Source organism: Drosophila miranda, chromosome 4 (genome assembly GCF_003369915.1).
Source record: "Drosophila miranda strain MSH22 chromosome 4, D.miranda_PacBio2.1, whole genome shotgun sequence".
NCBI classification, from domain to species: domain Eukaryota; kingdom Metazoa; phylum Arthropoda; class Insecta; order Diptera; family Drosophilidae; genus Drosophila; species Drosophila miranda.
In genome coordinates, this window is record NC_046677.1 from 24,812,356 (window position 1) to 24,838,518 (window position 26,163).

Below are 26,163 nucleotides of genomic sequence, written 5' to 3' on the forward strand. Positions count from 1 at the left end.
ACAAAGCCAAAGACTGTGTATATTGTTGTCCAATGCTGGGACCGACTCAGCGCTGCCCTATTGACGGAGAGACGGCGGATGATGGCCCAAAATAGAATTTAAATGGAATATGTTCCGGTTGCAATATCTTGGTATTTTACAGCCTACAGTTTTGTTCCACTAAAGCAAACTCTAGATAGTATTGAATGAATTTCTTGTTGACATTTTTGATGCATTACGCTGATGACTTGTAAGCTATATTGCATATCCCATGAAGGGACAGACCATATATCTACTACCACCTTTTCTTTGGACAACAAAAGAACAGCATCGCATCCGTAGGTGTTCCTGCCACACCGCATCCGTATATGTACCGCACCAGCCACGTACGAGTATGTCTTCCGCCTGCAGACTAGTTCTCACAGTAATTTTCCGGTGTTTGATATACTGCCACAAGTACTGTCTCAAGTTGGGCCTGAACACGAGCTCTTTGTCTGATTTAGTGGAAATTTCTCGTATTTGTTCTTGATTTAAAATGTTTTACTTAGCGACAATTGTCGCTAGTGGGAGGTGGTTGGTGTCTGTTTGGGTACAGGGCAATGTCAGAGTCAGAGTCGGGCATGAGGCGTCGGTCTCTTGGCCACATGTGTTGTCTGTTTTTTGGCCATTATATAGACCAACCATATGCAAACATATATGGTATGTGTACTCGTACCTATATCACATGTGCCGCCGCCGGCCCACTAACCTGGCATCACGAAAATGTTTCTCCCTCTATTTTGTTGTATATTTTTGTTTTTTTCGGTGTTTTTGTTTGGCATTTTACAGAATGCAAAGAAAGATACAAAAAGTTGAGCTAAAATCGACACCTACCTATTGCCAAATGGTCTGTGACTAATCGCCTGATGCTGACGCTGGTCGGTGGGGTCTGCTAATTGGTAATATCAATCGATTCCCCCAAAATTCGACTGTAAATACAGCCCGACGACCATATGCCATATGCTATGTGGGAGGGAGCTCTTAAATATCATAAGTCCCCGTACTCGTACTCGTACTCGTGCTCGTGTAGATCTGTGCAAACATAGACCGCCCCACCGCCCCCCCAGAAATTCACAGAAATCAAATCACGCGAGCTGTTTTCTTGGAGTCTCGAAAGGAGGCTTTTGCGTTTTTGCGGTTTCTTTGGTTTGGAAATCTTTTTTCTTTGGTTTTCAATTATTATTTTTGTGGTAATTTTTCGCTTGTGTTTTGTTGCCTTCTTGACCCAAAAAACAAGAGTTGTCGACAGAAACAGCAGAAATAGTTCGAGTAAAGGTTAATAGTTTAAAAGAAAACGTTAATAAGAAGTGGCTTAAAGGAGATCGTCTCTTATGGTACCGTCAATACCCTCGATACCCTCTGAATGATAGAGGAATAAATTGTAATACAGCACCTCTTATTTTTGGTAAAACCCTCCCTTCCCAGCCATTAACCCATTGGCAATACCTTCAAACATCCTGGATGGTGAGGGGGGGCGGAATGCGAATGCAAAACAGAGAGCGCAATGCGAGAATTAGTTTCAGTTAGCAGCAGCACCAATGCTTTAGGGGGCAGGGGCAGGGGAAGCAGCGGGGCAAACCGAACTTGTCAAACAAGGCACTGGCTGCCGGTGAGGGGGGGTGATGGCGGCGTGGAGGTGTGAAGGCAAACGGCAAACTGGATGCAATGTGATTGCCACATCCCGAATACCTTTGCGCTGCCCCCTGCCCCCCTGAAGCTGGGGATGCACTTGGTCAGTGGAAAGTGGACTTTGAACCCATTAGCTGCCAAAAAGTAGAAAGAACGGGCACAGAGAAGGGTTAAGCCAAAAAAGAACATTTTACAACGTGGTGCTAGAGCGAGAGAGAGAGAGAGAGAGAGGAAATGATCTACTGTGCTCTATTCCATAGTTCTTCCACTGGAGTGCTCTCTCACTCACTACCTCTCCCTGCAGCTGTCAAGCATAAGGCAGGTGAGGCGTTCGCTCTTTGAACTAATACTGTACCAAAAAACCCTATAGTTAGGTGTAAGCATGGTCGTGTGGTGAGAGCGCTCTCTCACCTTACAATAACATACCCTGCAGTAGCCCAAGCAGAGCGCACCAACAACAGCCGCAACGCTGATGATCCAACGTCGCTGCCGACGCTCCACGAGCGCCTAATGCTGCCGCTGATCCGCCGAGCGCTTTCCGCTTTCAGTTCTTCGCGCGCACAGTTCAGTTCGGTCGTGGACGTCGTTTCTCGCCGAAAGTGGAGGCCCAAGCAAAAGCAAAGCAAAACGAAACGAAACGAAACGAAGAGAGCAAGAAAACAGAATACACAGAATTCGGAAAGTCACGTCGCGTCGCCCTCGCCCTCTGCCTTTGCCTTTCGCCTGCCTGGATGTGGATTATATACATACATATAGTATTCTTGGGATCAAGATAATGATGATCCGATTCGATCAGGCTGAGCAGTGTTTTGCGTGTCGCTGAATCGAAAGAAATTGTAAATTGTTTAAGAGTTTCTTCGGCTACCCTACAAAAATAACAGTGAAGTGTATTGTATTGTGTATCAAAGCGAAAGAGCGGAGAGAGAGCAAGAAGCAGAAGCAGAAGCATAAAAAGAAGCAGAATCCACCAATTCCAGAGTCTGTGTGATTTATAGCTGCGAAATCTGTGTGCTGTGAGTGTGTAAGTGTATTGGTAAAGAAATATTGGCCCAAATCTTCAAAAAAAAAGATCGGTCCAAAGCCAAAGCCCAAGCCAAGAAATAAACAAAAAAATACTACGATATTCCAGAAATATACAAAAGAAAACCCCTACACAAAGTTCTATCCCAATAAATGCTGAAAATTTCCACTAAGCAGCAACAAATGATTTCCATACATCTTTTAATTAATTATTTTCAACAGTGACAGTTTTTGTTTCTTTATTTCGTGTTTGCTTGAATTTCATTTCGTCTGAGAAAAAAGAGAGCAAGCAACAAAGGGTAAAAACCACAAAAAAATAAATAAATACAAAATTAAACACGCGATTTTGTTTCAAATGAAAGTTGAAGCCAGAGTTGAGTGAATTAATGAAATACATATACCATAAATATATTGTATATATACGAATACAGGCACACACATGTATGCGGTGATACATTAAATAACCTTTCAATAAACGTAAATTTATTTCAATTCAAACACACAAATAAATAAAAAAAAAACTCGACAAATCAACAAGTGAAAACAATTGCGGAAAAGATTGTAATTTACAATAACATTTTTTGGGATTAATTGAGAAACAACAACAACAACAGCAGCAGTCAGGCGTTCTAATTGTTGTAAGTTTTCTAGAGCTTAATATGGGAATATTAATTGTACAAAAAGTGAAGAAATTATGATGTTCATTCAGTTAAAACTTGTAGATTTATTAGTTCTTTCTCGGAAACTTCTTGTAACAAACAAAATATGTATGTACTTGTAAAGTGCATATGTTTTCTTGTTCGTACAACTGATCTGATTTCAGCGTTCAGTCACCCTTGAATGGAGCTATTTTTAGTCCCCATTCCCATCTCTGTATGCACTCCCTCTAGCATCTATCTTTGGCAGATATCATCTGCCTTAATGCCGTTCTTTAATGCTGTGTATGTACTGTACTCATACGGGTACAGTTTGAGTAGTTTACGAGTAACATCGGTATGAAATAGTATTATATTTGTTTATGAAAATTGTTATAATTACTAGAAAATAGCTATCTTTTCAAGGGCTGTTTCATCTCTTCAATCTCAGAGGTTCTATCCACAGTTTCAGTGTAGTTTTAGTTCCGGGATTTTCCGATCTTTTAATACAAAAATTTCTTTTCTTTTTTTTTAAGTTTTTCTAGACCACCAAAATAGTTCCCACTAGGGGAAACTTTTTCACCAATAAATTTCCAGAGCTCTTTCTCCTCCTCCCAGCCACTTGCTCTAATTTATTTTTTCTCTCTCTTTGCGATCCCTCTTTTAATTGCATTTTATGCTTTCTTAAGCATTTTTTGTTTGTTTGTTTTTTTTTGCTGCTGTTGCTGCCACGAAGTGCCGCGGCTTGAGACTGTCCAAAAAAAACGAAGCAAGAGATTTTTTTGTGCCCGTTTTTTGTTGGCTGTATTTGTTGTTGTATTTGGCGAAGCTCGTTAGCCGCATAACGGTAAACGGCAAAGGTAAAGACGGTAAAGAGGGGGGCACGAGAGGGAAGAGATACAATTGTGGGGGTACGTTTGGAGCCAGAGCTAAAGGTAGAGATACGTACGTACATCTTTGTGGCAAGAGAAAGAGAGTCACCATGTTGTGCTCGTATGCGTGGTCATAAGATAAGACACGACAATTACCAGACAGCAATTGAGGTTTCTGGACGCGCATGGCCCCCCGTTTTCCCTGTGAAAAATCACCTGCGTAGCACGTTTAATGAATGGCAAGGCAGAGTAGAGCAGAGCCCTGCCCAGCCCTGTCAGATCTTGGCTAATTAACAGTAGTTTTATTTTCCCCCCAGGAAAAGCACGCACTCCACAGTTGCTGCGATAAGTACGCGTGCACCCTGGACACACAGTACATAAATCGTGCAATGACTTCCCCATCGAACACGGCTGTTTCGTTTCTTCCTGTTCCAAAAATCAATCACGGAACCGCTTGACATTTTTTCCTCCTCTTTGTAGCCTGCCAAAACGTGTTTCGCATTCTAAGTGTCTGATTAAATCATGTTTCATTCTACATTCTACATTCTTCACATGGAAACGACCTGTAATTAACTTTCAGGTGAGAGATATAGATATACAGATACAGATACGGCTAGGCTCTCGCGTGATGATGATGATGTGCGCTCTACGAACATTTGTCCAGCTGTCAGATAATTAGAGCATCAGCAGCGCAGCTCCACTTTATCTACTGTTTTTTAGGAGCCACGTGAATCAGATAAGCGGAAATATTTGTTACCTTTTCCACCGCTCCAACATTTGTTTGTATTTTGTTTTTTTTTTTTTATCAAAAGTGTGCACGGGAATGACCTGACCTGACCTGACCCCTGATGAGTGATGGGAATTTTGTTGAATAAATATTTTGGGGAGTATGTTGCAAAGGGGAATCATTTTGGGCATAATTGAGGGAAATGGCTCTCAATTTGTTGATCTTAAACTGTCCGGAAACTCCCTTAAAATCTCCAAAAATATTCTCCCCAGAGTCTCTTCTATTTCGAAGAAAATTTAATTAAATATATATACAGAAACAAATGTATCTTTAGTAAAAGTTCTATCAATAAATTCTTCTTGGAAGAATCTGGTTTCTCTATGAAATATTTTCCGAGGATTCTTTTGGTTCTTGCAAGAAAAACTTCACTGTTCCGCTGAGTAGATCTTTGTAAATACTTTTCCTGGAGAACTTTCCCATAAATCACATTAATTTTCCCATGTATTCCATGACTATATACCACATGAAATAATGATTCTTGAAAGCATCTTACAAAGTTCTTTCTTAATGGAAAGATAAAAGATACTGTACCACAAAACTTTCCATTCCATTCCCCAACAACATTCGAAATTCCAGTGCAAGATTTTCTATGGAAATATGAGCCTTTATTTGTCCACAGTTTCCTCCGTTTTCTTCTGTATTTTCCTTACCCAAATAGTCGTTCCTTTGGGTAATTGTTTGGCTTAAACACAACAGACTTCAACTTGAATCATGGACTGTAGTTGTATCTGTATCTGTGAATCTATGTGTATCTCTGTGTCCATAAGTGTGTTGTGGCTTTTCTTTTTGGTTGAGGGAAACAGACACTCCACTCTCTAGTTTTTTGACGGCTAATGCGTCGTTTAAATGCGTTGACATGCATGTCAGGCGATAGATAAGATATCGTATACACCATACAGTATAGTATATAGTACTACATAGTATTCCCTTCATAGTACGAGTACAAGTGCGGTGCGTGTTGGCCCCTGCTCTGCTCTGCTCCACTGATAAGTGCGGAGCGTTCATTTGTCCGAACGCCAGAAGGTGGCAAGGGGGTTCGCACCTGGGAACGAACCCATCAAATGCTGGAAACCGCTAAAAGCCACGCGTATTTCGAATTAACATTATCGTGCTGATTAGGCGAGTCAACTTTCCACCTTGCAACTTTCCCACCTTTCAACACTCTTTTTTTTTCGGTGTGGCCTGTGGGGTTGTGGGGGGGAATGGAACTCCCTTTTGTTGCCAGCTGCCTGGAAAAGTGCTACCAATTGGAATGGCTGTGATTCATCCATCGCTCACTCTTGAGGTCTGAAGTCTTTTGCTAATTAACAATTTGATGCAAAAAAGACAAATCTTTCCACAACACACGCTCTCCGTGACGTGGTAGCAGCCAGCAGGTGACGCAAACATCCAGCTCTGACGTTGCCTCTCGATTCGATTCGCTTTGATTCGCATTGATTCGCTTTGATTCGAGTTATTTCTGGTCAGGGTGCTTGGGTGTATTACACGATGAATGGAGGGCGGAAGGGCTGGGGCAGGCATCGGATAACCTGTGAATGAATGAGCGATTGAATCACAAATCTGGAATGCAGGCCGTCAAAGGCGTGCAGGGCGTGCGATTGTGGTGGGATGTTCGGGAGAAAGGTATGAAATGTAATACGGTTATCTATGGTTTGATAAGATTACAAGTGCATATATTTGTCTATTAGTATCTTTGAGTCACGTTGTAAAAAGATTTATTCCTTTTAGACGTAACACATTTTATCCCACATTTATCCAAAGTTATTGAAACTTTTGAATTAAATTCATTAATTTATTCGTACATCTTTATAAAAATGCCTTAAATGATTTATTCAAATTAATACTTTAATCAAAATTCTAGATGAGCAAAAAATATGTTAATTAAAAACTCAAATAAACGTCAGATCATTCGTTTTTTATTATATGTAGTTTTAATATTAATATTCTTTTTTTTTGGCAATTAAATTGGAAATTAATTTACATTTCTAAACACTAGAACAAACTGGTTCTAGGCACTAAGAAATATTTAAGGACATTCTAAACTACTTTTGTATAATTTTCGAACATTTTTGAATTGAAAATGTTGTATGGAAGATCTGGAAATACTTCGAACAGAGCCCCACGAAAATCTATAGAAAATATAAATCAAAATCGGCTAAGAAAAATGGCTAAATGTCACGTTTTTGGAGCTAGCAACAATCTTGTTCTGATGGACTCGGACTTGCCTTTAATGAATTGAGAATTGTTTAAAGGGCCTTCCCCTTAAGTGAAGTATTTTATAAATCATTTTCCACAAAAAAGGCGGCTATAAGTCGTCGCTGTGACAGCCCTTAATAATATGCAAATTTCTTAGACGGCACTACTTAATTTAGTAGCTGGCTGTCTGTCCCTTGAACAGAGACATGTTGAACCCTCTAAAAAACACACAGAAAACTGGCATAAAATCGAAGATTAATATGGCAAAAGCATCATCTTTTTGGGGGCAGTGCAGATATATACAATAAAGATACATATATGTACAGTAATATTAAAAATGCCAAACAGGTCTTTGGTTTTTTGCTGACGCGCTGATTGATTTGTTGCCTGTCGGATGGAGCGGAGCCTTGGGTGGAGCCCCACTGCCCCAGCGATAAAGTGTGGGGGAGTATCTTTTTGGCTGTGTGTGTGTGTGTGTGGGGGAGTATCTCTGAGGTAGATCTCACCTAGATTCTCCCTACATTTTGCTGTTGGCTTCGAGCTTCGGGCCCTGTTTATGCCGCATGTTTACCCCCCGCCCAAGCGTCCAGCTGCTGTTTGCCACAATAATTTCTGTTGATGTTTTCGGTCTTTTCGCTCTGGCATTGTAAGTGTATTGTTATTATTATTATTGTTATTTAGATGATTACGCATTTTAAAGTCGCACAAAATAAACTTAAAAAAAAACCTCCAACTATTCGTGATGTGCGTTTTATATTAATTATGAATTGTTTCCTCTTTTTTTTTTTTTTTTGCTGATTTTTAGATAATATTAGTACTGCTTTTACTGTTTTTTTGTTTCTTTTATGCGGGTTATTCTGTTGGTGTTTTGTGGGGCACTTTGTTGGCGTTTTGTGGTTGAAATTGATTGGGTGAGTGGAGGGGAGGGAAGGCCTTTCAATGACAATTGCAAGGGCATTTATTTATTTCGGATTTAATGAGAGATTATAGGATTTAGCGGGAAATATCTATGGAAACTTACAACATTTAAGTAAAGATTTGCCGTATTAGAAGAACATTTTGAGGATTACCCTTATATGATTCAGTAAAAGTACAGATTTGAGGAGCATTTCCATGAAAAATTCCATAAATAGAATTTTAAAGAAATAATTTTACTCAGTTTTGATTGAAAAAACCCTGCCTTTTTCTTTAATTATAATTTATTTCTTTAGTTCTTGTAGTTTTTTCCCAATTCTCTTTGCTAAATTTCGTTGGGTTTATGACTTCCTTTCCAAGGGTTTAAGGATACAAAGAAAGGAAATGTATTCATCAGAATAAACCCTTAAAATAGTGGCAATGCAACAACAGAGAAGAGAACTCTGCAGAGAGCATTCCCAAGCCCACAATCTTGTTGAAAAAAAAGTATAATAGATACTCTATATTTGGGATATATTTTTTTGGGACTGTATATCAAGACACACTTTAGACAAATTTGGTATCCATCTACAGTGACTACTATTCGACCATGTGCGGTTGAGGGACATTGCCATCGCTGATCCACTCGTCAGAATCGCTAGAGGAGAACGCCGCCTCCTGGTCCTCGCGAGTTTTCTCCTCGTGATGGCTCTCCTCCAGCAACTCTGCCACTCGAATGATCAGCGGATGGATCAGCTCCTTTGGCATGGTCTTCTGGAGGCTCTTCAGTAGAACGATCGGCTGCTTGCACAGCAGAATGGCATTGGCCAGGTGCGCCAGGCCCTCGTCCATCCGACCATCCTGTAGCAGTCGATCCCCCAGCTGGACCTCTGACTCGAACATCCGCTTCAGGATCGTCGGATGTTCCAGGCATCTCACGGCCGACATCCAGATGAACGTCTCCAGCTGCAGCCGGTGCTGGTACTGCTGCTGCCTCACGACTGCCTGCTCATCGTCGCCAAACTCGGGCTCCTCCTCCTCCAGCGCCTGGTCCTCCCTGGTCGCCTTCTGCAGGCGACGCTGGTGCAGCTTCCGCTTGTACTCCGGATCCGCCAGACGCTTCCGGTCAAAGAAAAAGCAATATCCCACAAAGCTCACGCCGCTGGTGATCAATAAAAATAAATTGACCGACAGCATTTTGCACGGCAGATATCCGGACGGAAAAGTGAATTTCGTTTGCAGGAAACAATGGAAAAAAGGAGAAACGGAAAAATTGAGTTCAAAAAGTAATGCTTTGACCAAAACAGAAACTACAAAAATTTTTAGAATTTGATCTTCGAATAAAAAACTTCTCTGATTGCAGTAAATAATTTTGGATAAACAAAAGGAAAAGAAAACGAAAATGCTATCCGATTGAAATTTTCTTTGGGATTTAAGGGGGATTTTCTTTAAAATTTACTCTAAAATATATTGAAATTTGTGTAAATTTGGAATGTGGGATCAAAGTGGAATCGAAACAGTAACAGTGGAACGGTGGAACGTTGGAACGGGAGAGAGAAGCTGCACATTCAAGCACATACGAGAGACAGAGTGTCGCGTCGAAAGGATTACTACTCGGGTGTGTAGGTTCTACGCTTGGGGCCCGCCCGCAGATTTGAGAGTTAGTTAGGGATGGGTTTTACTTGTATCCAAGGAAATATATATTTTCGAAGATGGTACACAAAAAGAGGCGGTAGAAATTAAGGGAAATCGAATTAAAAATTGAAAAATTCAAGCAAAAATTGATTTAACAATGCTTAATATCTGTTACTATTTTCTGTAGTGGCCATCGCAGTGATATATCCCTGTAAAAGTTCTTAAAAATAAACTTTTTCTGGCAACTGTTTCGCACAAACTTTTTCTGGCAACTGTTTTGCCAGTTCTGGCCATGGCCATCCATAAAGTAGGGAAAATATGGTAAAAACGTTACCTAATAATATTACCAGTTACCTGCCTTCTCCCTATATGCCCTCCCCTCTCACATTTTGGTGGGGTAGAGGGGTTATCTAATGACTTTTTTGCCATGTGTTTGCATTTCATTTGGCTTCATTTTTTTTCCATTGTTCCACTAATTGCAAATACATTTTTGTGCGCAGTTATAATCGGGTGGAACCTTACCCTATCATCACTCCCTTTTCATAGCCACCCCACCCCCTCCTCTACCTCTACCGCTATCGGTGTAGCTGTAGCTGACCCGCGTGCCACGCCAAAAGATTAACCTCTTCGAGGAAGGGGATTTTGCGGCATCAAAAATGACAGCCCAATAAATAAATAAAAAATATATATAAGAAATTGTTTCAATACCCGTATATTCTATGGATTTCCAATACCCTGTTGGAAAAAGGGGATTGAAAGGTATAATCATTTTGAAGGCATCGTTTCGTTTGATTTCAAAAACTTCCTTGACGAATCTCAATGAGATCTTAACAGGAAAAACAGCTGTGGTTTTTATAGTTTTATATATAGGAGGCTTGAGTTTGGTATATTTAAAGATAAAGATATGTTTTACATATCTACTAAAAATCAATATTTTTAAAGGCAAATATTACGGAATAAATTGCAATAAACTATTTACTCTTTGCAATTTATTTGTCATTTATTATAAAATGGTTTTTGATAAATTTCTGGCATGTTCCACCCATTATTTCAAAGAGAAAAGGGCTACATTTTGGTATATTTAAAATATATTTATAAAGCAATTTTGTATTTGGGAATCATATAATATTCAATCCTGATTGGAGAAATATCAAAGGAAATCCAAGAAGGAATTTTTACTTGTGAGTATTCCATAGATTTTATTTCTGTTATTGTAGGTGGTTGTTTCTTGAATAGTATTTGTCCTTGAAAGGATTTTCTCTTTAGGCGATAATTTTCGAAAATTAAATCCGTGCGACAGGGTAGTTCCAAGGTCTTGTAATGTTGAACTCTCTTTGATATTTTCCTCTAATTTTCTCTCTGCTTTTTTTTTACACTATATCATTATTTGTGTTATCTTATCATTAAATTGTAAACCAAAAGGCGTGCCCCTTAATTAAGTTTAATTGAATTCTGTTGCTGCTGCGTTTTCTGCTATAGAATTTTATTGGGAATCAAAAACTGAAATCAGAGAAAATAAAAACGAAACGAAACCTGCCAGAGAGAGAGAGAGAGAGAGAGAGAGCCAGCCTACTGTGCTCCACAATTATTCTGCGCGTCTCCTGTGGTTCATTGACTCCATGCCCCACGGCCGGCGCTTTGAGTGGAAATGAAGATTGAAAGGCGCCTTCGGCTTCGCCTTCCACTAATTTTTTGAGATATAAAGTCAAGGTCGGTCCCGGTCTCGGTCTCGGCCCCTGATAAGGCGGCAATCGCTGAAGGCGGCAGCAACAGCTGATAACAAGCATGAGGCAGGCGGCAGGCGGCAGCAGCAGCTGCACACAACTCAACAATCAGAAAGTATATAAAAAGTGGAAATATTTCGGCCTTATAGAGGTGCCAAATTATTTATTATTGTTTGTGTTTTTTTTCTTGAGGAATTTCATTCAAAAAATATTTCTTGTAGATTTATGGCTTGTTTTCGCATAAAATTGCCTAAGGCTTCTAGCCACTGCTCTTTCTAGATCTTTTTGCGTGTCTTTTGTTTATTTAGTGAATAATTATTGATTGTTTGTGTTGAGGATTTTCTATAATCCGCTTAGCCATAAAAATATGCAAAGCCTTTAAGAAGGGGCATTGTTGAAAACTACTCTAAATATTTCGTAGAGGATTTGCATACACATATTCCGAGATTATTGTAAATAATGTAACATTAGGGTAAAAAAATATAATAATAGAACACAATAAGAGTTCTCAATATTTCAACGATCTTTGAGGTTTTGGAAACTGTTGTTGGGGGCTTCCAGGAACTAGAAACCTTTGGAAAAAGATATCAATATTCTGTAAAGATATAGATAGGGTAGATCTAACCCCTCTTCTCCCCTCTACCATCTCTATCGAGTGTGCTCTATCCCTCTCGCTCTCCATTTCACAGTGCGGTTTAGCAGTTGGGGGTGAGCTTTCATGCCAGACCACCATCTATCTATCGCTATAGCTAGAACTCTCCCAGCGAGAACAAATCTCACTCCAACTATCGCCAAAAAATCTCTTTCTAATCTCTTCATTTATTTCCCTGCCCTGCCCCCAAACAAATCTGTCACGAAATTATTAATGATGGAAAAATATTCGTAGTCGCAGCAAAATCTTGCTCTACTCTTTTTATTTTTTGCATATTTTGCTTAAAAAGTATGTGGTCTAATGATGTTGCTCTCGGAATCGCGACTCCATTAATCAAAGCTTGTCATTCAGTCATTCACTCTTTCATTCATTCGCTCGTTTTTTGCTAGCGGATGTACATATTTTTTGGGGAATTTTCCATGTTGAATGTTATCTTAGGGTTTGCTCGAGGGTTTTTCCAAACCAAAAATTGCGGACCCTGTTCCAACTCAATCAACCAGCAGGCAATTGGTGAATTTCTTGGTAAAACAATCTCCGAGATGGATAATTATTATGTCTGGTTTTTCTTTAATAATTCGATTTCTTTCAATTACAGATTGAATTCGATTGAATTTCGCGGAACTGCGGAATGGCTTCGTCACCCAACAATGCGGCGCCTCCGGTCCTGTGGCGAGCGCGTCGAAAGATTGGTAAGTTTTTCTCAAACAAAAAGCATCTCTGAAGTTCAATGCCATTCGTTTTCCTTTAATTTGTTGCATGTTTAAGCGTTCATTCATTCTTAGGAAACTTGACACTGAATCTAAAACTGTCTTTGTCTCTGGCTCGCGTCACATTAGCGCAATGTTTGGGCCATCAAATATTAATGAGACTTGGTCGAGAATTGTTCGCCAAATGGCAGGCAAGAAATTTCATGTTTGGCATTTTTTTAAGCATCTGAAAGAGAGATTTCAATTAGGTGGGGTCAGGGATGAAGGAATACCCTTGAAAAATCGGAAATAAACCATTGGAAAACATTGAAGATATTTAATACTAAAATAATTGATATCAAGGAATTATGTATTATTTCTCTTTAAAATTCATGGAAGGATATCCCCCTGTTTAAGGAAATATTTTATTATATGGAAACATAGAAAAATGCGTCAATAAGAGTATACATTAAGACTTAAGCTTGAAGAAATTCATGCATTAAAGAGTAAAGTTTTTAAAAAATTTCTTAGATTTTAAACTAATTTTATTCTTCCAATATTTTTACTTTTTTATGATTTTTGATAAATGGATAGATAATGCCATTATATATACATCTAGTAATTTTCAACGATGTACATACATATGGATATCTAAAATTGTAGATTCCACAGATAGGGTTTTGTTTCATGAGAGACCAGGGGATCATATCGTAGAAAATGCTTCAAACTATCATTGATTTTCCACATATCAAACAATATTTCTATAGTTTTTCTGTTTCTCAAGAGTTCTTTTTATTCGTTGTAGAAGCAAAAGTTCTTTAAGAATGATTTCTGGTCTCCCAAGAGTATAATATACCCCTTTCCTTGTTAGAGGTATCCCGCCCCAATCGAAGCTAAAACCGATTTGAATATGAAAACAATGTAATCGAAAACCCAAAACCCAAAAAGATGACTGATGATCAACCCCCACTCTCAAGTGGGGTTCTATTGAGAGTGGGTTTCCATAGAGATTGGTTTTAGGGGTGTGTGGCGTATGCCCTATGACCCGAAAACTTGTGGATGGGCTAAAAAACAATCACATAAACTTTTAATTAATTTCAAACAAGCGGAATGGAACGGAACGGATCGGAAAGGGCAAACAAACAGCGGGGCAAAGGCAAACAAACAAACCAAAAACCAGAAGCAGAAGCAGAAACATGGAGTGGATTCGAATGGAATGGAGGAGTCAACCAGGCAGGCAAACGATGCGTTGGGAACTAGAGAGAATTTTACACAATTGATGGCCCCCGTTTGTCGCGTGGCATAGACCCCAGCCACAGACACAGACCTCCCTACTCCCTACCGAACCTTAACCTCACGCAGAACCACTTCAAGTACAGTAAAGACAGGCTATGGCGGGTGTCCTATGTTTATCTTTTGTAATGGCAATACCCCCTCTCGTCACGTCCTGGAAGATGCTTTTTGACACGCTTTGTCAACATTTTCCTGCAGGAAGCCAAAGCCAGAAGTCGCGCTCCTCCTCCTCCTTCTTGTGGTTTATGGAGACACAAACACACTCTCTCACACAGACAGAAACCGTTACTTAGTTGTGTGTGTGTGTGCCGTCATTTCCGTTTCCGTTTTATGTAAACAAAACGAATGAAGAGAAGAGAAAAGAAAAGTAAAGAGAAGCTTTGAAGGGCTTCAAATAGGGTTACAGATAGCTTGGGAATTATTATAAATATATTTATGATATCTCAGATTATTTTGTTTTCAAATTTTGTACAATTTAATACAAAATATAAGCTTTTTTCAAGGTTCTAATTTTGGTTGTTTAAAAGTTGAATTTACAATAAAATATAGCCTTTAAATTGCAATTTTGCCATCATTTTATAGGTTTTTCTGAATTGAAATTTTCTTATTTTGTTTTCTGCAATTTCCTGATAAGGGTTCCCTAAAAAAGTTACGGTTTTCCCCCTTTAGGTTGTATTTTCAGGTTTTTTGGTGATATGTTTTACAGATCTATTCAGCAAAAAGTAATCAAAAGAATTAGAATGCATCTCCACTTTTCACCCACAGAAAATACTCGTAAATAGAGTGAGTAATCCAACAGTTGTATTACAAGTTTTTAACTCTTTTTTTTTTGCTTTGGGTACATTTGTTAGATTTTCGTTTACTTTGTTTTTCTTGCTTGGCTTTTCGTTGCATTTGTGTCTCTTTTCTTTGATTTTACTTTACTTCGCTCTGTTTTCCTTTCCTTGCTTTTGCTTTGCGTTGCTTTTCGCTCTTTAAAACTCCATTTTTATAGCCGGCATTTTGGCATTGAGCAAAAGAGAGACGACGAGACTCACTCGAACCGCGAGGCGAATATCGTAAGGGGAAATGAGCGTAAGAGAGAGAGAGAGCAAGCCAGCAAGCTTTTGGTCAGACAAAGTCAAAAGCTTTGCGTGGGGTAAAAGTTTATCGAAAGTTTTCTCTGAAAACAGCTGTAAAGCAAACTTTTGAGTGGTATTTTTCTGCTGCCGTTTTCTGCTTCTGTTTCTGGTTTGCTCAAAAAGCCGGTTCTTTTTGGCCAACTGACGTGAGGTGCATACCCATACTCTTGCAGGCAGATACTTAAGCGTGTGTGTGTGTGTTTTTTCGCTTCTTTTGGACAAGGAAGATAACTAACGGTGCATTTCTCGATACGATATAATATACCATTCGAATCGGTGTCTGCTTTGAGTCATGCCACAGAAATGAAATGCGTTTTGTTCTTTTCATTTCATTTTATTTCATTTTGTTTTGTTTTTTTGCTTTTGTTTCGAAGAAGAAGATGAGGATTGAAAACAGCTGTTGCCTTTGTTTGATGCCGATATCCCAGAAACAGAACAGATCCGCAAGAGAGAAAACACTTGAAGATTACAAAATGTTTTCTGTTTTCCCATTTCCCAATTTCCCATTGTTTTTCAATTAACTAGAGCTGTGGATTGGAGAATATTGGAAAGTTGTTAAATAAATGATGATATTTTATGGGATGATATTGTATGTATACAAAACAATTTTTTCAATACATAGCTGATTTTAAACGAGATTTTTTGAATCGATTTCTGGGAGTAGCAAAAGTTTATTGACCCTTCGATATTATTTAGTCACAATTGTGGAGATTTATTGTGGAAATAAATCAATAAATAGACTGTGAATAATATCCTAGTTTTGATCTTATATAAACCTAAAAATTCTTAAGTAAAGGAACTAAAATACCAAAGTATTCAGATATTTAAGATCAAAATAAATTATACAAAACTTTATAAACGAAATCTACTACATTTTATAGCATATCCCAAGGAAATTTATATTAAATCAATTGAAAATCATTAAAAAATAAGCTTTTTGAGAATCTTTGATATAGGAATGATATTCTTATCAGGGTTTATTAATGCCCATACCCAAATCACGATTAAGGGCTTAAATGTGTCTGGAAAGTAAATATGTATGTATATGTATGTAATACGAGGGAACCCCCTGCTTATGCTTATGCTTGAACAAACAATGAATAATCAAAAAAGAAACAAATATTTCTCGAATATTAATTTCATACTTTAGGGATACTTTTACAGCTTTTTCCTCCCCTACCCCTCTTTTTCTCCAGTGTCATACTGCAGGCACATTCCATTTTTTCTGACAATTGCTACGAAAGCCTCTTCAAGCAGAAACTTTGGCGCTTCATGTGGCGCTTCTGTCCCCAGTGACACTGCCACTGCCACTGGCGCAACTGTTGCTGTTGATGTTGCGTCTGCCGCTGCTGCTGTTGCTGGCCATCAATTCATTAGGCTATCGGCAGCAGGCAGGCGGCAATCAATTACGGCCATGGTCACGATAGCGTTAACAGCGGCAGCAACAGTAACGACACCTAACGGCAAGCCAAAGTCGCACATTTCCCAGGTCACACAGATACAGATACAATTTGGTTTCGCCTGATAAGAAAAATCTGACTAAAGCAGAGCCAAAAGAAAAACGAAAAGCAGCAAAGAAGAAAGAGGAGAGTGCTGGGGGGGGGGCAAAGAAAAATGGTGCGCTATCAACAAGTTGAATGCGAAGGCAACAAAGAGCGAGAGAAAACGAATGGAAAAACTACAAAAGACAACAATCAGCAAAGACAGAGACAGATACAGAGAGAGAGAGAGAGGTACGGGAGCGGGCCACTGAGAGGGAGAGTAGAGTAGGCAAAGCAAAAGTTCATTAGTCGCTCGCGATAAACTACAAAACAAAAAAAACGGCAAAAGAAAAGAAACAAAATACAAAAGAGCGGACACACTAACACACTTGCAGGGACGCTCCACACAAAAAGCACTCGAGCAAAAGCACTCCATTGCATATTTTGTGTGGCGTTTTTTCGCTTTGTTTATTTTAGGCGAATTCGCCGCGAGGGCAGCTCAGCTCTGCCTGTCCGTTCATGTCGATGTTCTCGGCGCTCCCACACGACGCCCCCTCCAACGTCTGCTCTTTGCCCGATAAAACAGAAGTCGCTCATTTTTGAGTGTGAATATGAACCCCAAGAGAGAGCAGAGCCAGCCTCGGCTGACTTCGGCTGCGGCGAAAAAGGCGACAAGCGGACCGGTTTTTCCATCGCATCGCTCATACGTTGCTCAGAATCATCAAAACGACTTTTCAAATTTCAAAACATTTTCATTTCCCAGCCGCCCCGTTAGCATCGCGTTCGTACGAAGTGCCGCGCCGCGCGTCTGTGGCACACGTTTGTTGATCGTCGACGGGAACGGAACGCCACACTGCCACTGCCGCACAAAAGCAGCCCGAAAAGCAATTCAAATTCAATTCGAAAATAAAAACCTTAAAAAACACCAACCTCAAATTGATTTCGTGTTCAGGCCAGAGTTTTGTACCCAGTGCGTGTGTAAAAATATATTCAAAAGAAAAGTAAAAAGTAAAAGAATTTACAGAAACGAGGAGAGGAGGCAATGAAACGATTTTCTGTGCGATCCAACGGTCGGTCGCGTGCTCAATTCTCCTGCTTCTGCTTCTGCTTCTCGTCGCTCTTCGCTCTGTTCTGCTCTGCTCTGTCCGCTCTGTCCGCTCTGTCGGGAGGAAGTATTCGTGTGTGTTCGTGTTTGTGTGTGTCCCCAAGGTGTGAAAAAAGTATATACATAATAGATCTAGTGGTACGTACACCCCTATGGCCACCACTGTCTGCCATATAATAGCGGTGTTTCGAGTGTTCGAGTGCTCGTGTTACAATTAGCAACAAAAATTCAACAAATTCAACAAATCCAAATAAAAAAGGCGTAAAATTATGCCCCACAGCAAAACGCTAATTGGAAAAGTCAAGAAAACTAAACCAGAAAAGTGAGCAAAAAAAAAAGTATACAAAAGAGTATTTCCGCAGAGTTTCTCAATTGAGAGTGTCTTCGTCTTCTATTTTTTGTTTTTTTTGTTTGCCAATTGCAGCTGATCGTAGACTCCTCGTCCCGTCCCCCCTCCCACCTTTTTGTGCGTTCTCTTCTTGAGGCGGACAGCGTTGCCAGCTTGCATTTTTGCTCGGAGCTTATCGCTCTCTGTTCTTCTCTCTCTCTCTCCCTTTGTGTGTGTGTGTTTTTTTAGTGCCTTTTACTATTTGTTGTTTATTATTTATTATTGCAGTCGTTGCTTTTGTTGTAGGGGTTGTATCTCGCGCGGCGTCCAAGCGTGCAAAAAATTATAACGAAATTGAAATTAAACAAGAAAACGGAAGGCAAGGCAAGGCAAGGTCTGCTTTCGAAGCATTGGTTACCCTTGGAGATCAGATCGGTTTTTTGTACTGTACTTGCAGTTACATATGGTTGTAGTATCTCTGCGATAAAGGGGATCTAAATTTGAGACAATTCGGTGATAGTGTTATGTATGTTTCTGCCTGGGAAAGAACGGTAAAGTTTGGGGCAACAGAAATATTCTTTGGGTGTTCTTTTTTAAAGTTTGATTTAATTGTCTTAAGAAATCCAACTTATTGTATATAGTGATTCGATTATGATTATTATCCGACTGTGCAATGTCCAATATATTGTTTTTTCAACGATATAGTGATCCATTAACTGTGCAAATGTATACCACCTTCGACTCGGGTGTTCTTGTCGATCTGGAACTTACGAGTAGGTACATATGTATGTATGTATATTCCATATAGGATCGAAAATGCTTCACCTTTTGCGTTGCAAAAATTTGTGGCACATCGTAATACCGTCTGCAAAATCGTAATAAAGTATCTTTGACTCCCTCTGTCCCTCTCCCTCTAAACATTTATTGGTCATATTTATGGTCTTATTATATTGTGATTTGTGATGGTCACTCGGTTTTTGTTGTTTCTTTTTTTTTTGGCGGAAACTGCGCGTTTTCCTAAAAAAGTAGACCATTGAGTGGGTGTAAAAGAGAGGTCGGAGCGAGACAGAGACACGAGAGCGTGCGCAAGCTGTCCAGCGATAAGCTGTCTGGGCAGGCAGGCAGGCAGGCGGCCCTTTGCGTCTATCTCTCTCCTTCACCCACTCAGCCGCTCGCTCTGCCTCTGTGTCTGCCTTTCCCTCCCTTTCCCCACTCCTTCGGACAGGTGCGTTCTGCTCTGTTCAATTCGCTTTGTTGTCATTTGCTTTTGCTGTTCTGCCGCTATCCCGCTGTTCTGTCTCTCTCGCAGAACAATGCGCTCTCGCATATGAAGCGCTCTCTCGTATGCATAAAGGTGTGTGTTGTGTGTAGGTGCATGTGTGTATGAAAAGTTTAGTCATTAAAGTTTTTTACGGTTCTTTTTTCTTATGTTTGTTGTTGTTGTTGCTTTTACTGTAACGGAAATGGTTTTGTCGCTATTTTTTGTTTGTTTGTTGTTCTTTTGGCTTTGTTTTTGTGTTGTCTCTTTTTGGGAGCTTATTTGGCCAATATTTTAGGGAGAGTGGAGTGTTAAAAAATGCTACCTCTTTTCTTCTCTTCTCCCCCGTGAGATGTGATGCGAAGTCGAAGAAGAATTCTTTAGATTCTTTGCATCAAAAAAAGTGTTAAATGGGACGTTGAAAAATGTAGGACAGAAATGTGAAACAAATGGATGAGAAAAGGAGAAATGTAACAGAAATATAGATGCTCTAGAGTAATATGAAACATATTAAAACATAAGAAAAAAGTTGAGGATATTTTACTGGCATAATTTCACAATAAATTGTAATCTGCAAACATTTTGCTTTCAAAATGTGCGAAAAATTGAGATAATTTTGGGAAAGATACTGTAGATAGTACATAGTTCTCATACCTCTTAAATTGTGATTACCAGAAACATGAATAAGTGTTTTAAAATCATGACAATCTCAATCCACTTGAAGCTCTTTTAGTGTTCTCTTTTCACTGATACGAGACCCCGAAATTATGCTCGCAAAAAGCCATGCCACACGCACTCTGCATGGACAGACCCAAACAGATGGAGTCCCAGAAGCCACCACCCACTGGCACCCCCCTAAACAACACGACATTGTTGTTTATGACTGTCATTATCAGAAGAGAAGGAATTACCATTGTTATCCAGCTAAATCTAGTCGTTACTCACTTGCACCGAGGAGCACTCAGTGCGGTGGGTGCCTTATCAAAAAGGTAGTATCAGCATCTGATAGTACCGTTTGAAGAGGCCTTAAGCGTTTTGGGAATGACTTCGTCAGTTGGCCAAAATAGTCATTGACCATTCCGCTGAGCAGTAGTAGGGGAACTACGAGAATTATGGCATGGGAAATGCTAAGGTTGCGGACAGGGGAGGGGTCTCGTCTCTGTTCAAAGATTGTGGAAAAGTTTGCCCAATACTTGAGGAAAAGTTCTATTCTTGAAACAAATAATAAAAAAAAACAATAAAAGACTACACTAACACACTTAAAATTATCGTAGGGGTAGAATTCATTTGTTGTTCCCAGGGGAATCTGTAATAGTTCCTGTAGGAATTTCTTACTACTTTCAAATAATACGTAATCTCTATAATATTCCATTAAATAAACAAAGAAATTATTCACCCACAAAGAATTTTAATTTAAAAAGAAAAAAACAGAATATTTTGTATAATTTATTTGAAAATATTGCACATGATTGAAATTTTGGGTAGGGGGATTCCTCACTCCCCCCACCCCCTAAGGTGTATGATATACGATACGCTCTGCCGAAAATACGCCTTTGACGAAAGGAAACCATAAACGAGATGCTAATTGAATTAATCAACAGCCAAAGAAAACAAGAGCAAAATAATAAAAAAAAAACGAGCGAAGAGAGAAAAAATAAAATAAAAATAAAAGATACTAAAAGAAGATATAACTAAAAATCGTGCCACGTGCCTCGGATGCCCATAATAATATTGTTAACAGCTGTTTTGGCCGTCCCCCACCCCCCCAATAAATATGAAAAAATTTCATCAATAAAAATTGAACGAAAAAAAGATACGATAGAAAAACAAAAGGTGTCAAAAGCACGAGAACAAGCAAAGAAAGAAAAGGTTCAAAGACACTGAAAAAAATGATAAAAAAAAGCGAACAAATATAAACATAATGAATAATGCAGATTAAATACAATACAATATAAACATTTATTTTATGGAATGGAATATACAAAAGTTAATATGTATTTATCCATGACATATTGGAGATGAAATGTGATAAAGAAATATAAGAAATACAAAATTACATTAGGTAATCATCAGATCAAACAGAATAGACAATTCCCACTCTGAGTCGGTCCCTCGAATCCAATAACAAACAAAATACACAGTCTTTGGCGCTAGTGATAGAACGATACGACCTGCTATCGGGAGATATACCATCGGCGAAAGGCATTACATTGCATCTATTCCATCCAGAGAATATTTCAAAATTTTATCAAATTAAAGTTTATACCCGAAAAAACCAATAGGATGCCAATAGTGTGCTCTGAATGGTCTTTCGTTCTCTTAAATCTCTTGCGAAACAAACGTATTTTTACGATTATATTATATTACATACAATAATCGATGGTATGTCTCATAATTGAACCAATAATAAATTTGTAATAAGCTAAAGAGGAAGCAAAAATAGGTCTCCTTTGTTCGAATTTTGTTGGAAAGCATCCAAGAATTGTTAACCCGCATTGAAGAAGGCCCTTCTCCTCCTTGTACTGCCTTCGCAGGCCCCTCCTCCTGCCATGGCTTTGCCTTGGCCAATCCGCATACAAACCGACCAAATATGGCCAGCAGGAAGATCTTTTATATCGCATATGCGATACTTATACATGGATATTGCCACCCCACCCCCAATAGAGACATGGTTTGGTGTGGGAAAGGGACGGGGGTTGCGAGAACCCATTTGTACAGAATGGATACAGAATCTGTGGATAACCATAGGACGATAACTGTTCTAAAAATGGCTGAAAGTTTAATAAATTTCAAATCTTATTAGAGTTTAATCTCCTCCGCAAACTTTAAAGACACGGAATTCCTGGAATATAATCATCCATAGCCATTAGTATTTTGCACAAATTGTTAAACTTTTCTGAGTGGTTTTAAGGGGAAACCCAAGGAGATTTCTATGACCTATTGATATTGAGATTTGTTTGAATGCCAACTGGTTTTTTTCTCGTTCTTTTTGTATGAAGAGTGGTGGTATAATTATTAATTTATGTTTATAAATCATATTTTTATATTTCGAAGATTCGTAATCGTTTATTTTCAAGGGGAATTCCCTGGAAATTAAGGTAATTGTTAGCCACATTTATCAGTATAAATCACACATATGTAATTATGGATATGTTTTATGCATTGTTCTCTGCTAGATTTCAATTTCCTTTGGGCAGTATGCATCCAAGGCATGATGAAGCATTTCTTGGAGTATCTTTGGACATTTCTTGTACTTTGTAGATCTTAAGTTGTACGACCTTGGATTGTGTGCAAAAATCATCATGAATGGGCATCGAATATATCATAAATACTCTACACGTAAACCCATTCCTCATCGAAGTCCCATTCTCACTGGGAGAAAGCTAGAGGCTTAAGCCTTTAGATGCCATTCCCAAAGTGAATCATGCCCTTGGCAACCAAAAATATCAATAAATTTAATGAATGGAAAATCCCCTTTCAACAATCAAAAGTATTTTCTTTGCTCCCAGGCCATATTTTCCTCAAGAAATTAATGAGAAAAAAGATACAATTTTTTGTGTATCTTACACCACAACACAATTCTGCGAAACTCGTAAAATCTTGAAAATATTACCCTACAAATGTATCCAAAAGATACATATATTTCATACATATATATATATATCTCATTCACAGTTCGATGTCTGAAGGCTACCGACCACCGAGAAAATACATGTGTAAACATGAGATCGTAGCATTTTTGACAGCATTTTCTAGCCCGGAAAATTGCCTCGCCATTCATTTGGCTGGAAAAGTCTGTGTTTCTTGGGAAATCCAATAGAAAATTGAGTCATTTGTGTGGCATTTCCTCTACTCTATAGAGTGTGGGTGGTGGCTGAGGAGGAGGAGGAGGTGTGGTGCGGTTCGGTTCGGTTCGTGGGGGATCGTCCGTCGGGCAGACTTGCGTCACAGATCGCAGAGCGAGAGGTAGAGGCTGCAGATTGGAACAAAAGAACAAAATGTGTGCCAAATAAACGATTTAAAAGTCATCCGAGGGTATATGTATTGTATTTTTTGCATATAGCAACAATATGTATGTGGAAAATACGATCTGAAGGAAATGTGGCAGCTGCCCACACACACAGACACCGAGGGGCGGGGGAGGGGCACAGACTGTCGTCATATATTGTATGTGCACTGGAAGAAATAATTGAAAGCAAAAGATCTTTGAAGAGTATAAAAGACAAAGATTTGCATGTGTGGATCCTCGAGGCAGAAAAAATACCGAGGAGAAAACAGAGGGGTCAAGGTACTGCCTATGGCAACCCTTCTGGGTCGCTGGATCGATCTAAAAAACAACTAAATACATTGCCTGGACATGATTCAGCACATTTAGTGCTCCACTGAAGTTTCGTGAATATGCGATTCCATTATTGCTGTCAATTTTTCTTTCAGTGCTAATGCCAGCATCTCTCTGCTCTCCCCAGTGTCGTCACTCTCCCGCTACTATTCTCTGCCGCTCTCTCGCTCTCTTTTTTTCTGCCTCGCTGCTCTCTTTGCCCGACTTTTGCCCGAATTCGCCGCAAAATTGAGACGCGCGCGCAGCTTTGGCTTTGGCTTTGCCTCCCATTCCCCCTCCCTCTCCACTCCGCCACCGCGCTTATCAGTTGATACGCTGCATGCGCTCTCTCTCTCCCTCCCTCTCTGTTTTTGGCAGCCAATTGATAGAACAAGCAGCTCTGCTCTTAATTAATATGCCTGAATAATATATAGAATGGAAGGGAATGGAATGGAATATGTATCTTTTGTGTGTTTTAATTGCAATTAATCTTCATTTTGTTGATACAAAAATCAAACACGATTTCATTAATTTCTATATCAAAGCAGAGCAGAGCAGAGCAGATGCTCTCCCCCGTCTCTCTCTCTCTCCTTTCCTATCTTTGTTTTTGCTTTGTTTTGTTTTGTTTTGTTTACATTGTGCTTTTGTTTTTCTTCTTTTGTTTTCGTCGCGTGCGTCCATTCTCCATTCTCTGTTTTCCGTGCCTTTTCGTGCTCGTGGAAATTTTCCAAGCACTCAATAAGTATATAGAATTATATAGAATTAAAATTGATTCTGAAAAAAGCCACAAGCCGCCCTCCCCATCCACAGAGGGAGGGGGGAGGGTGCAGAGGGTCGGTTGTAAAGCGAACCTGGCGCCTGCTTAAACGTTTGTGCTGCTGTTGCACTTTTCTGTGTACCCCTTGGGTATTGAAGGGTATAATGGGCTGGCAATCAGATTTGACCCCCAATGATCAGAATGGAGCTATAGAGTCGGATCGGGGGAAGTTTTGAATTAAAATGGTCTCCAATCTATAGATATATCTGTATTATTCTGTATCTTAAAGTCTAAAGACTTAATATAACGATATTCCAATCAAAATATTGAAAATTCAGCAGTATTCTCCTTTATCATCGAAGATAGAGTAATGTATCTTCTATCTTCTAGGGTATTAATGAGCTCTACACCAAATACTTTTTTTCTCTACGTTTTTCTTCTATTTTATCTCTATTTTTTTCTATTTTTTTTCTACTGTTTTTCACATTTTAATTACCCAAAGGGGCAATTTGCAATTGTTGTTGTTGTTTGACCGCAGAGGGGAAGAAGCGAAGAAAGGAAACAGTGGGGAAGGGAGTAGGAGGGTGGTAGGGGGCGGGGAACCTGTAGAAAATCATAGACATTACCTGGAATTGCCATTGCCTAATCGTGCAACAAAGACAAATGGCAAATGAAAACTAGTTTAAAATGCGATTACCTAATTGCCTATTCAAAGGGGAAAAGGGTAGGCCACTTTTCGTAATCGTGGTATTCCCGAGAACATGTGATTTTTTATTGGAATTATTATCTAAATGTCTTCATAAATTAAGGAAATTTTAATGGAATCTCGTAACAGAATCTTTCACTGGAATTGCTTTCATCTAAAGACCTTAACCTACGACAATTTTCACTCCCCAAAGATACATATAAGAGTGTATTTCCCATCCTAAATGAATGTTCATTAAATTCCATTAAAGAAATGCATTAATTGTTATAAATATTTAATTGAAATTCAGTTTCAATTAGCAGTGGAATACTTTCGGGATTCTTAAATTGCCAATGATAACGATAATGATTATTATAATGTTAATAATTCTCCTTCCATCCTTCAGGGCATCCCCCCATTCCCCTTGCGAATTATTTATGATTTCATTAGCCTGCTGGCTGGGGCTCATTACGGGCATCCATGTCATCATTTTGGCCGTTGTTTTTTGTGACTTCAAACGTGATTTCCTTTCTGCTTTCCCTGGAAAATCATTGATGGCACCCTAAAGTTTCCCCTGCAGCTCTTTCCCAGGAAAATCGTCTTGACATCCATCGCTCCCGTTACAGCGAAAATCGTTTCAAATTACCAAATTTCCACGAATCCTCGTACATAAATGTTCATTTGAACTCAAGAGCCAAGTTCTTGTTGACTGTTGACTGTTTTTGTTTCTGTTTCTGTTTTTCTTCTTTTTTTTTTATACCCGATACTCAAAATGAGTATTGGGGTATATTAGATTTGTGGTAAAAGTGGATGTGTGTAACGTCCAGAAGGAATCGTTTCCGACCCCATAAAGTATATATATTCTTGATCAGCATCAATAGCCGAGTCGATTGAGCCCTGTCTGTCTGTCCGTCTGTCCGTCCGTCCGTCCGTCCGTCCGTCTGTCCGTCCCCTTCAGCGCCTAGTGCTCAAAGACTATAAGATCTAGAGCAACGATGTTTTGGATCCGGACTTCTGTGATATGTCACTGCTACAAAAATATTTCAAAACTTCGCCCCGCCCACTTCCG

General features: G+C 39.2%; 2 protein-coding genes across 3 annotated transcripts in view; one reads left to right on the forward strand and one right to left on the reverse strand.

Moving 5' to 3' along the window:
- Positions 1-2,177: 2,177 nt before the first annotated feature.
- LOC108162915 (dual 3',5'-cyclic-AMP and -GMP phosphodiesterase 11) overlaps positions 2,178-26,163 on the forward strand; it is a 59,944-nt gene continuing 35,958 nt past the window's right edge. Inside the window, exons 1-3 of one of the 2 annotated variants that reach the window (XM_017297894.2) lie at positions 2,178-2,668; positions 3,099-3,305; positions 12,658-12,751. In XM_017297894.2, coding sequence (XP_017153383.1) covers positions 12,691-12,751 — 61 coding nt within the window. In that variant the 5' untranslated portion in view covers positions 2,178-2,668; positions 3,099-3,305; positions 12,658-12,690. Of the gene's footprint in view, positions 3,306-12,657; positions 12,752-26,163 lie in introns of both variants that reach the window. The other variant, XM_033392564.1, reaches the window with a different exon arrangement.
- Positions 8,652-9,248, reverse strand: LOC108161266 (mitochondrial import receptor subunit TOM20 homolog). Its single transcript, XM_017295485.1, has one exon. It carries the CDS (start codon positions 9,246-9,248, stop codon positions 8,652-8,654), a length of 597 nt encoding a protein of 198 aa, XP_017150974.1.